Source organism: Pseudoliparis swirei, chromosome 17, assembly GCF_029220125.1.
Source record: "Pseudoliparis swirei isolate HS2019 ecotype Mariana Trench chromosome 17, NWPU_hadal_v1, whole genome shotgun sequence".
Classification (NCBI taxonomy): domain Eukaryota; kingdom Metazoa; phylum Chordata; class Actinopteri; order Perciformes; family Liparidae; genus Pseudoliparis; species Pseudoliparis swirei.
In genome coordinates this window covers 13,501,566-13,514,004 of record NC_079404.1, presented here as the reverse complement: position 1 = coordinate 13,514,004, position 12,439 = coordinate 13,501,566, and the positions used below count along the sequence as shown (strand labels likewise).

The 12,439-nt window shown below is 41.5% G+C and overlaps 1 protein-coding gene across 2 annotated transcripts; it reads right to left on the bottom strand.

The window, feature by feature from the left end:
- Positions 1–495: 495 nt before the first annotated feature.
- slf2 (SMC5-SMC6 complex localization factor 2) lies at positions 496–12,251 on the bottom strand. 2 transcript variants are annotated; one of them, XM_056435817.1, is made up of 20 exons: positions 12,104–12,251; positions 10,214–10,666; positions 9,862–10,089; positions 9,435–9,480; positions 7,711–9,146; positions 7,520–7,599; positions 7,308–7,421; positions 7,055–7,222; positions 6,412–6,517; positions 6,230–6,317; positions 5,993–6,134; positions 5,786–5,873; positions 5,480–5,656; positions 5,216–5,310; positions 5,019–5,106; positions 4,810–4,929; positions 4,548–4,625; positions 4,315–4,401; positions 1,930–1,998; positions 496–1,793 (listed from the first exon to the last, which is right to left on the bottom strand). In XM_056435817.1, exons 2-20 carry the CDS (start codon positions 10,598–10,600, stop codon positions 1,356–1,358), a joined length of 4,035 nt encoding a protein of 1,344 aa, XP_056291792.1. In that variant the 5' UTR covers positions 10,601–10,666; positions 12,104–12,251; the 3' UTR covers positions 496–1,355. The 2 variants fall into 2 exon arrangements, with proteins under 2 accessions (XP_056291792.1, XP_056291793.1); XM_056435818.1 differs by having other exon boundaries at positions 7,711–9,143.
- Positions 12,252–12,439: the final 188 nt, after the last annotated feature.

Genomic DNA, 12,439 nt, shown 5'->3' with positions numbered 1-12,439 from the left:
ACCTGACCGCCGTCGCCTAGCAACCCATTCAAAGTGGGGCGGAGTGGAACAATCCAAAGCAGATGTTTTAAACATCAAACATACCGTTGACTTTTACCACAGAGTTCTCCAATGGAGTGAGTGTGTGTGTGTGTGTGTGGTTAGTTACTACTTCGTGATCCAAACTTATCTGTTTTAATCACAAAGACGTTCTCATTCACCATCGTGATCTGCATACATCTCGCGGGACCGCGCACATCGTTCAACTACCACACGTAATCCGACTGCGAAGGCACTACTGTTGAAAACGATTTAATCTTCTTTATGGGGTTCATCAATGGTGATGAATTGCTAAAAATGGTAAAAAGAAACTTAAAGAAACCACCACAACTATCGCAAATAAGTTCGCTGTTATAGTTCGATGAATATATTAATATTGATAAGAGGGAGTGAAATACATTGTGCTCAGCACGTTCTATTGCAGGCAACATGATTGTTAAAAAAGTTGTTTATGTAAACAGTTTACTTTCTTTATTTGGCAACATCTATAAAAAAGTATTAATAATTAAAAAAATATTTTCCAAAAAGGAGTCTTACAAATTGCACACATCCATCAAAACAGCAACAGTATTACAATAATTGAACAAACAAGATTATGTGCACCAGGACTCATATCTACAGTAAATTTAAGATTTTTTTGTCACAGTAAGAAACATACAGGTGTAAACGTAAAAAAATATTTATGGCAGAAATCCATTCAGGTCTCTACTTTACCGGGACATTTGGAAATAACAAAGCTTTGTTATTGGGAATGCTTGTGGGTTCCGACCGGATCTTACTCCAGTTACCACTGGCGTAACTAAAAAATAACTGGTGACCAACCTCAGAACAAGCTTGGTTTTGTAGTAGATTTGAACAGTGTCACATGATTCCACTTGAGGCAGGAGAAAGTTGTTCATATGGCACATGGCTTTCACGTTTCAGAGTTGCACAGTGACAAATGACTTCAATTCAACAAATGAACATAGCAGAACAAGGATAAAAAAGAACAAGCCCTCCCATCAAACACAGGTTGTTGTGGGAACTCAACAGCTGTAATTTATACACACGTAAGAGTCCAAACAGAGGCGCAGCGAGAAGTAATGTACATAGAATTTGAACAAGGGATTATTTTAAAAAGACAATATCTATCTTTTTGTACAACACAAACCAAAAATTAACTTCTCTTAAAAATGTTTATTCATAAATATACAATTCGTATGTGAACTGACAATGAAACTTGAGGGTTAGGGATAGAGGAGGACGAGCAAATAGTGCAAATTGATCTTAAAATTAAGGCAAGAGCTGATAATAAATCAAATCCCTATGACACTAAATCAAATGCTTGCAACCTGGTTGCGGTGAGAGGTTTCTCTGGTCTCAAACAGATGTTCAGTCTCCCCCTCAGTACGCTCCATCTTTCCAGCCTCTAATTGCTTGCGTACTTTAGGATCCATCTCTTGGTTCAACTCCCTTTCTTCTAGCTTCAAGTCGTCCACCGTCTCGTTTGAGTCATCCATTGTATTATCTCCCAACTTTTCTTCTGGATTCGAGTTGTCCCTCGTCTCATTTGAGTCATCCATTGTATCGTCTCTGTCCTCCTCGTTCTCGTCCTCCGCAATACTTAGAATATCTTCAGTTTCATTGGTTCCCTCTTCTTCATCCTCCTCCATCACAGGCCCCTCTCCATCATCACTGTTGTCAATCTCCTGCTCATCTTGGCTGCTTGTCAATTCATCAACAGGCAAAGGTTGCCAATAATCATACAACTTGCCCTACAGGAGGAAAACATACAATGTTACAATCGTTTGACTGTTTAAGAGAACTCCTAAAGTAACTCTTGCTTTTGTCTGTCTGAATAAAACATTGTGCACTTAGAATGTTGTATATAAATAAATAAAACTACTGTACATGGAGAGGCCTGGTCCTCTGAAGGAGCATCTGCCACTTGGTGTAGATCCTGGCCACCAGGTCCTTGACCTAGAAGGAGAGGAGAGCACATCCTAGTTTGAATGATTGGCTTGCATTATTGCATCTTGAAACCAAGTCAGCAATGATAAATTAACTTGTCAACAATTATGATTTTTAAAAGCTCAAACTCTACTGCTTTCAGCACCTAGAGTGGTGTTGTTAATCTTTATGATAGTAAATTGAATATCGTTGGGTGTTGGACTGTTGTTGGGTGTTGTTTTTTATTTGTAAATAGTGTGTACTTGTTGCCCTTGCACATTCCTGCTGAGCATTGCCACTTTCATTTCACTGCACACCCTGTGTGTGTATGTGACAAATAAAACATCTTGAATCTTGAATCTTGATGAACAATAGCAACAATGTAAAGATGCCACTGTGGGCTCTGGAACAATGGACAAATCTTCTGGCATATTTTAGACTAATTTAATCTATGATATTTTAAAGAATAGGGTTGCTTCCAAAACATTTATTTATTACAAAAGCCAATTTTCTGTTTTTGAATTCAACAATTAAAAATGACTAGTTATAAAGTTTTTATTCTTAGGAATTCCACTTTCGTTTCTTACTGGTATCCTGCACTGGTTGGACACAGAAAACAAACATTTGTGAACTAAATAACCTTCACTTCTAAGCTCATCTGGATAGTAATGTATGTATACTTCCAAATTAAATTTGATTTAACTGTTAATTAGTGCTTTACTTAAAATCACTAACCTAAATTCAGCAATAATGAAAAATTTGATGTAATAGTGAGTTACAATAATGATGTGTGTTCAATGTGTAACTTTATCAGGGATACTGCCGCCACTGACATCAATGTAGCGATGAAAAGGTTATTAACATGACTGACTTCTAAATGAACACTTGGTTAAACAAGAGATACTGAGGCAGGTGGAACGTCAGGTAGGTCGACTCAATCTTGTTTACCAGACCGGTACAGGTGTTGAGGATGCCTTGTGCTTTGTATTTCAGCTTTTGGATTGACCTTTCCTCAGCATTCAACTCAGTCCACGCAGTTACTTCTTTCTTATTGCAGTGTAAAATTGTAAATCTCATTGACAAAATTATGTTAATCACTGCGTCTCTGTCGCCCGATCTTATTACCTTTCACATTAATTTAGCAAAAGCCACAATAAATAGAGTTCCTCTCATCCCTTGAGGCATTGTAAAGCAGGCCAAACCTGTTACAATAAATAGACTGGCAGCAACCTCTATCCTTTCCTTCTCAAGAAGTGTACTTTAGTTGGCTCAATAATCCAAGATGGATGGTGTCTATCTCTTCCTGTTTGATTGACATATTTCTTTGATGTATGTGTTTAATGGCTGACTGCAAACCAATTACATACATTTAATTTGAAAGCATTCAGAAAGTGCAGAAGAATTTTTTCGTTGTTAAACTTTTTTATACTGCATCTGGATCTACATCAGGGCTATTCAACTTCAGTAGCAAGTGGGCCGAATAAGAAAATCACGGGGGGTGTGAGGGCCGCACAGAATATTGATAAAATAATGGCTAAAAATGAAAAACAGTAATGTATATTTCCACAGGTAAATAGTCACACACGAAAATGCGTCGGTATTGTGTGGCAAAAGTGTTGCGAACATGTTTCAAAGTGTAAATATCCTCTCAAGGTAACCAGTTGTTTCAGATCCCTTCAACCAAACTGTTCCCATGAAAACATAAGAAATGTGACTTAATGGATCAATATATAAATTACTTGAGCTGAAACTAATATCTGGTGGCGCAGCGCACAGACTGCATGTCTTTGAGTGCAGACTCCTTTTGCGTGAAAGGGATCGAAACCAGGTCGGGCGATCTTTTTATTTTTATTTTTTCGAAAATGTATTTCTTCATCCGTGGCTGTGATGCACTGCTCACTTATACAATCGTAATCGCCGAAATGGATATGAACGGTGGCTTAAAGATCTCCAGCAATATGTTTGTGAATGTGTGACGAATCTGGTGAGCGAGACAGAGCCCCGCTGCAGATGTGAAGAGAACACAACGCACGCACGCGCAGGGAAACCAGTAGGTCTGAAAACCAGTAGGGGTGTAACACCGGCAACCAACACGGGTGCGTAACATAAAGATGTAACCATACAGGTTTGGTTGAGGCAACAGTGAAACTCAATGGCTCTGGGTTAGATGTCTCAATGTATAAAAGAGGCGTGTCCGTCAGTTTTATTTTTTCTTACCAAGCTATACTGATTTGCAGGCAGTCTTGCGGGCCGTAGTTAAACTCAAACGGGCCGTATCCGGCCCGCGGGCCGCTAGTTGAATAGGCCTGATCTACATAAACATACACTTTTGGAAATCAAACTCACCTTGCTCCGGTAAAGACATTTCTCACTCTCTCTGATGTCACACTTAACGTGCGTTTCCAGCTCGGAGCACAGAGACAGCAGTTGTCTCTGAGTCAGAAGAAAAAGGCAACACACATTAATACACCTCTCGCAGGCAAATGGATATCACCATCTTGAGACATCGAAAAATCAGCTGATTAATAACCAGTGGCTGAAAACTTGAGACCAGAAAAAGGATGTAATTTAAGTCCTACCTTTTGATGAGCTGGGAAGAACTGATAGCTGGAAGCTTCATTTGCCAAAGTCAGAAGGCTATAGCAGAGGTAGTAGGACTGAGACACAAAATAAATGGAAAGAAAAATGTTAATGCATTCACAAAACACGTTTGATGCATTCACAATATCAGTCAGATTAAATGTTGTGCTTACATACACATAATAAAAAAAAAATATACATGCAAAACAAGAAAAATATCAAGGTCATTTCAGATTGGATCAGTTTGAGGCGTATTCTCACCTGTTGGTCTAGGGTGGCCATGTCCTCATCCTTCTCTTTGTGACTCCTGCTGGAGCTTAGCATGCCTCGGAGAAGCGAGGAGGGTTGCATACGGGGCAGGTAGGGCCTTAGATCAGAGAGCTAAGCATGCCAGAGTAAGAGAAAGTCATTGACAGAAAGGTATATATTTCAAGTGCTGAGGGCTAAAAGAACCTCTAGGTTTAAGTTACCTGAAACTCATTTTCTGTAGGTCTGTAAGTACAATTTCCATCTAACAATTTAGAGATCATGGACAGGCTCAGATGTCGTCGCAGTTGCCTGTAAAAACAAAAGTGAATACTTTTTAATGTGCCATACAAAAAGATGTAAAAAAAGGCTGATTGTGTGGCAAAAAATGGAGACCAGAGAAAAAACGTAAAAGACTTACTTTCCACGTGTGTTGTCAGGCAGCAGTTGAACTAGCAGGCACATGTTGTGGTGGTCATCTGTCAGATCAGTAAGGGCCATACAGATTCTTGGCAGCTGAGAACATTTTAGAGAAATAATAACTAATTAAATTGAATTTATTTATAGATATTATACATTTTCGATAATATTGGAAAATATTCCTAACATTTCAGGTTTTTCCTAAACTTTTCCACGCATTAAAAAAAAGCACATTTCAAGGAATTCGAGGCATGCATGAACTGACCATGGTGTTCCAGTCCCTGATGTTGTTGATAATTTTGTACTGTAGAGGGTACAATTCCACCCCAGATTGGAGGAGGAGCCGCGTGTCCAGGCCCACCTTTCCCACCACAGCGAGCAGCAACAGCAGCTCATCGTCGCTGTACACTCGTGGACAGAGGCCCATACAGTAAGACAGGTACTGCAGATGAGAACACAGGAGCCACAGCCGACAAGTGGAGGATGTGAGAAGTTGGTCTTGACAAACTCTCTTTTGCAGACATGACAGCCAACTGTTCCTCTCAGACCACCGTTTGCTTTTGTGTCTTACCTTCAAGATGTTGTTGCAGTTGTGTTCGGGGAACGGGTTCTGTTCCTTCTTACTGGAGGGACTCTCGCTTTTGATATAAATGTCCTCCCTACACAAGCACACAGAAATGTACTGATTGACATTTAAGAGAAACATTCAATAAACAACTCTTTTACATAGGAAACAATTAAATTAATGAGCAATCTTATGGAAAGGATAACAACTTACAGCAAATCTCCCTCGGTGAATGGAGGCTGCAGATCCTCAAAAGGGAAGAGAGTAACAAACGCAACTCCCATATTCATCAAAACAAGGGCCACATCGGCCAAACTGGGAACCCACACTTGAAACTGCTGGCTTCCATTTTTCACTGAGGAAGGATTCACATGGGGAAAAAAAACATGTTAACATGTCTAATAGTAATAGTGAGGAAACACTAAATATAAGAAATTCCAAAAGGCTGACCTATCTGATAAGCAGCAGTGCAGGCGATGTCGCAAAGAGTCTGTAGTATCTTTTCGGATACCAGCCTCTCACTATGGACTGACATCATCTGACAGGAGTAACAAAGATTACCACCAAAGTTCAGACATTTGGACATAAATCACGACTTGTCACATAATCACATGTGTGTGTATGGGGCCTACCTTAAATAGGAAACGGGTAACCTGAGTTGGACAGGGCGAGCGACAGTCGTAAGCTTCCTGGAACAATCCGATATTTATGTGCAATCTCAGTTGAGCAGGGCTAGACCTGGAGTGACATATAGAAGAGAAAGATTAGAGCAAATAATGAAAAGTGGAATGTTAATTATCAGAATCGCCTGCAATGTTCACCACATCCCACACAAAGACAAACAACACGCTGGAAATTTATTTCTCCAGTGGCAAAGCTAAAAAAACCTGAGGGTGGCTTAAAGGGAACACCAATGTCATTTAAATCAATTGAGTTCAACCTTGTGAGCACTGTTATGCTGTTATCAGAGTGGATTGCAAGAATTATTGTGTGAACACCATTTCACATATTGGTCTGAGGGTTGAGCAAGAGGAAAGCGGAAGGAGTGTCCAAGTTACAAAATATTAACCATCTAAGCAAGAATCAACTGTTCTGAATAGATTTGATGTTACAAATACAGTAATATATATATACATATATACACATACACTCAACATGGGCAGGATTAATGGCTCTGGGGACAATGACTACCAATATCAGATTTCATGGCAATCTACTTTTGAGTCAATGAGCTGCTGCCCTGAAACTTCATGTGTAAATCCAAACACAACTCACCAAAGAAGCGTTTTCTGGGCTGTCCCCTGTGGATTGACCATGCATCGCCTGAGATGCAGCGTATCTTGGTCGAAGATCCGCCCAAACTTCTCCAGGTTGAACACGGCTTCGCCTGGAGGCACTTCTCGGATAGCGTTGGACATCAAAGAATAGCGTTGCAGGAATTCCCTAGAAAAGCAAATCAAACACAATAATGCAGATCAGTAAACTCCAGTGTGCCGGTGACATGGTGTCATGCGTATGTATGCTTTACTGTTGTTCATTGGAGATGCCCTCTTCCCGGTTCTGTTCAGCCTCTTCATATTCCACTATTTTCAGTAGGTCCTCTTGACATGCAGAGAGAATTTCTGCCTCAATATCTTTAGCTCTGATGGATGAAAACAATGTGGAGGAAGTTAACTCTCATGTGCAGCCACTTTAGCTCAAATTAAAACGGGAATGAAAATGATTTTCCCCATAATTTACCTTTTATTGGTGTTTATTTCCTTCAGCATCTGGTCAAGATTGTTTTTATAGATGCCTGACTTTGGGTTTGGCAATGACTGCTGTGGGAAACACAACATACATCACTTAATGATTTTACCGGTCGCTCAGCGAGTTGATGAGAACACATTTATAACTTTGTGTTGAATAATGAGGAGCCAGTTCAAGCTTACCGTTTTTGATGGGCAGTTGTGATGTCGAGGTTTACGAGGCTCTGAGAAGGCTTCCTTCTCTGGTTTAGCTGGAGGCTTCGTAACATGCTCCATCATCTCCTGCAAGGAAAGAAGCTGGTCCTCCTCACTGCTCTGGGAGCTCTGGGTTAGATCCAAATCTACCGCAAAGCTCAGGTCTAGGTCCAGTTCAACATCTGAAGGATCCTCTTCAATCACCGGCTTTCCACGACCTTCACTTGTCCGCCTCTCCAGCAGCGGAGAGGGAGAACGATGGGATGAAGAAGTTGAGGGGCCAGTCTCTAAAGCACAGCCGGTCACATTGTTGGGGAGGAGAGCTGTGTGTTTGTCCTCAGATTTAGAACTCTTATCATTAAGCCGTCTGTCTGAAGAAGGGAGGGGGTTGTTTAAGTCTTTTGAACAAGTGGATTCAAAGTTTTCAAATCGTAACCGCTCTAAAGCTACAATTGGCATGGTGACTTGTGAGTGTTGTACTGATGACACAGAAGAGACTTTGGTGTTGACTGCAAGAGAACTAGTGTTGCGACCAGAGGATTCAGTAACTGGAGTACTGTCGCTGGTCACAGCGATGGATGAACAGCTGTGCTCTGAGGCGGGGGATTTGATCCCAACCATCTTGGACTTTGCAGTCTTATGGCCAGAGCTGACTACATAGGTCATGGGATCAGGGGTGAATAGCTCATCTAAATCAGTCGGGATTGCAACAGGTCTTCGTGGACGGGAAGTTTTATTCCGTTCTACCAAGCGACAATTCACAGAAGCAGTATTGGTTTTTGAGGATGGTTTGGGAGTGCTACTGTCCGGTTTTCTGCTCTCCTCCATGTGATGACCTCCGCTGAGGGTCTTCCCTGGTAAGCTTGAGGTAATGTGGTAAGTATGAACAGAGGGGTGGCAGCTAAATTGAACATGAGGTGAGCTGCCTGTGTCCATCTGGGGAACCTCGGGGGATAACAAAGAGGCCAATGTGTCCTTTTTATCGGTGACTTTGCTTTTTTCCCTCAAACTTTCTTCATCTGGATTTTTTGAAGGTGATCTTAACTCTATTACATTCAAACTGTGTTCTTGGGAAGCATATATATCGACTTGCTTTGCTCCCATCGGTGGTCGTTTCTTTAAACAAGATTTGAGTGACGGCTGGGTAGGTTTCAATGTGGATGACAGTTCAGAGCATGTTGACGGGCCGCATTCTGGTTCTGTGCACAGATGGCTATTTGTGTTTTTGGGTGTCTGTTCCAAGACTGAAAAACACCTTGCTGACAGCTGAGACGGCAGTGAAGTGCTGAGTGAGTTGCCAACAGTGGGTTTTGGGGTCTGGGCTTCGCCAGAGTTCATACCCAAAACACACAATTTCTTGGGACTGTCGTCACGGTCCTCAAACTCCCTGTGCCTCTTCTGAGATGTGCAATTCAAATCCACTACTGGAGACAGAGAAATACGTCAAAAATATACTTTCTTTTCTTAATGTTCAGTGTTCACAAATAAAACATGCCAAACCAGTTGATATTCCCAGGGCGATCAATCTTCAGTCTCAAGTAAAGTGAATTCACATTAATTACAGAAAGGACAATGAAACTTTCAAACTCAACACCTGATGTCTGTTGTCACTGCAATGCCAATAAGATAACATGCCAACACGGCTAAAGATCACAGCTTTGGAGTAAGAAGGGCAACAATTAAGAATTGCCAATTTACTTTAACAATATTACCTGGAATTAGGTTTTCACTTGAAGGTGTTCGTTTATGTAGTTGGTCCTAAAAAAAAGAAGAAAAAAGTGACTTTCAGCAGCAGGTAAAACAACTGCAATAACAGTGTCAATACTATAAAACACCATAATAAAACAAATCTAGATGACACACTGGTAAGTTTACAAGAGACACTCAGTTCAAACATATCAGTACACTGCCTTCCTACAATTCTGACAAATGTTCTTTAACTTATCTAAAGCTATATCACCAACATCTTTGTTTTTAAAAATTATATCACAAAGCCTGAGCAAAAAAACACACCATGCTCTCCCCAAGTGAACATACATCTGGCCCAGCCCCAGCTTGAGACTGGGCTTTTTGAGTAATGTACAGCTCAAAATCTATTATCAAAACTCTAAACTAGATCAAACAAATGACAAGTTTCACCTGGCAAGGGGGTACAGGGTTGTACATGATGGTTATATTGGAAACACTACTCCCGTCAGAAGACAAGGTACTGGGAGAAAGCTGGCTGTTCCCAGGGCTCCAATGCTCAGAGTCTGAGAGGGGCAGTGGGTAACCTTCTTGAACACCTCTGGTGTTTAATGACGGGGTCAGCGGGGGCCTCTGGAGCTGGATAGTATCTATGGAACTCTTCACATCACTGGATTGATCCTAACAAAGTAAATGGTAATAGACAGAACAATTCATAATGACTTGAAGGCTATACTGCAGAACAGGTAATAAACACAATACAAATTGAACAAATATTGTTTTCACCAATGACATAAAGAAATACCTTGCTTGACGCTTGTCTTTGTGGCATGACATTTTTACTCCCTAATATACTGGGAAGTGAGGGCTGTGGCCAACTAGCTGTAGTACTGCTGTTAGTTGGGCATATTGGAGCAGACTTTGGAGGTTGATGGTGTTGGTACTGCAGAGGACCCAGTCTTCCCCCTGCTAGGGGATGGGACCTATTCCCTGAGGAAGCAATGTAAGTTGGGCTGCTTGGAACAAACCCTGGAGAATGGATTGGTCCTGTTGGATAAAGAAGGTGTTGTGGTGGAGGAGGGTGCCGTGGTGGACCCAGTCTGTCCCCGTGGAACAGCTCAGGGCTAGGAAGTGGCCACATTCTACTGGCAGGTGGGTGAGAAAGCCGGTGAGGGAGCTGAGACGGTTTCATTGGATTCTCCTGGAGAAACAATGTGAGATGGGGTCGGGAGCACTGCTGGAAAAATGAGGTCCTTCACTAAAAGACAAGAGAAACATTTATGCATTATGGCCTTACATCTAAAAATATTTAGTGCCTTAAAATGCTCAAGTATGATCAGGTGGGAGACAGCCAGGGCCCAAGAGACACTGTAGCTGGGGCTCCTCAATCAATTGTATGTCATGTTTTGTCATGCTGCCAGATGCAAGGAGGTTATTTCCATGTTGTTTTAGCAGAAAAAGATCCATCATTTCTTTCCACCATATGATGACACTATTAATAACTGCACATACGTTTTGAATATGCTCCAAAAGGAAGTGAATAGACAAAGAACCCGTCTGACATAGAGCTGCATGTTGTTGCATTCACCGTCTAGATGTCATAATGATGGCACACAAAACAATGATTTTCCTTAAAAAATAAAAGAAGCATTCAACTGGTTATGTTGTTGTTGATCGTCACCAAATAAGGTTGCTGCTTTTCTTTTAATTACTGTGGGGAGAAAAGGGTCTGAAGATACAGATAAGTTATTAACTATTGACTTCAAACCAGTTCAAAACAAACTTATCCACCATCAAAGCTATACTGGAGTCTACAGATGAATACACAATGAGTAAAATTATTAGACCAATGCAAGGCTGTTGTATTGAACAGCAGTAATACAACACCCGTAAAAACATTGGTTGGTAAAGTAAAGTTAGAGTGCGCCATGAAAACTGATTGCGACAGACAAGCATCACGCTGTAAATGTGACGCTGAATTTTACGAGCCAGCAGCACATGACAGTGCACGATGCGACACGTTGTCACTCATTACGGGGGAAAGTCTTCTGAAATTGTGCAAGCCAGAGAGGTGGAACTGATCATGTTTACCTCTTTAAAGTTAGTCTGGACACCGAGGCGATAACAGCGCCACTTAGCTGGCCAGTTATCAAATAAGATGTCGACGTATAGTAGAAACGACCCACGCATCACCACACGGAGCAGCTCCGCAGCCAACACACGGACGACACCTGCGAGCCCGTGTCTGCCTGTCTGCCAATCACGCGCAGCTACGTTCGTGGCAGCAGGGGGTCAACTTTAACCATACAGGTTTGAACAGTAACGTTAGCGACCACTTTAAAAAAAAACTCAACTATGAACAAGTGTTCACAAAGTAACACGGGACACAGTTAGTATGGTAGAGTTTGCGCTTGCTACTAGAAACAATACGTAACGTTGGCTGACGCCAGCAAGGTGACTGACTTGAAGAGCGTGTTTACATTGTGCGAGCAGACGGCTCAACTTAACGCATGGCTCCCTGCCGTGGGAAACAATGACAGTCATCCACAGTTACAGTAGCTAACGTGCACATTACCCAGTGCTCCGGTAAAAAAAAAAAACACAACATTGAATATTCGCACGTCGTTGATTCAGGAAGTGCTGTTTAGCTAGCGTTAGCCGAGAAGCGCACAAAAAGTCCGGGAGATTTTCTTACCGGGTGTTTCTTTGACTTGCTGTTGCTCTTCTCATTTTGAGGCTTAGTCCGACTGACGACAACTACAGACCGCGACAATAAGAGACTCGGAGCTGCAACGTTAGAATCCTCTTAGCAACATGAAGGTCTCCCGCCTGCAGCAAATCGACCAACGTTACGCGAACTGCATTGTGGGAACTTGGAGTCTAGCGGTAAAGGGATATACTGAGATACTCACCGAAGCATTTCTGAAGCTTGAATTTTTTTTTGCCGAATGTAATATGACTACATTATTTTCAAACTTTATTTATATCGTGACATTAAAATTTTTCAATTGGTCAGTAAGTAAATGAGTCA

What these genes read in the sequence shown, in the direction of transcription:
- slf2 (XM_056435817.1), bottom strand. Translation starts at nt 10,600, where the DNA reads ATGAAACCGTCTCAGCTCCCTCACCGGCTTTCTCACCCACCTGCCAGT. An exon ending in GAAATAAACACCAATAAAAG is followed by an intron (nt 7,422 to 7,519) that starts GTAAATTATGGG and finishes TTCATCCATCAG; the next exon opens with AGCTAAAGATATTGAGGCAG. An exon ending in TTACCCGTTTCCTATTTAAG is followed by an intron (nt 6,318 to 6,411) that starts GTAGGCCCCATA and finishes TACTCCTGTCAG; the next exon opens with ATGATGTCAGTCCATAGTGA.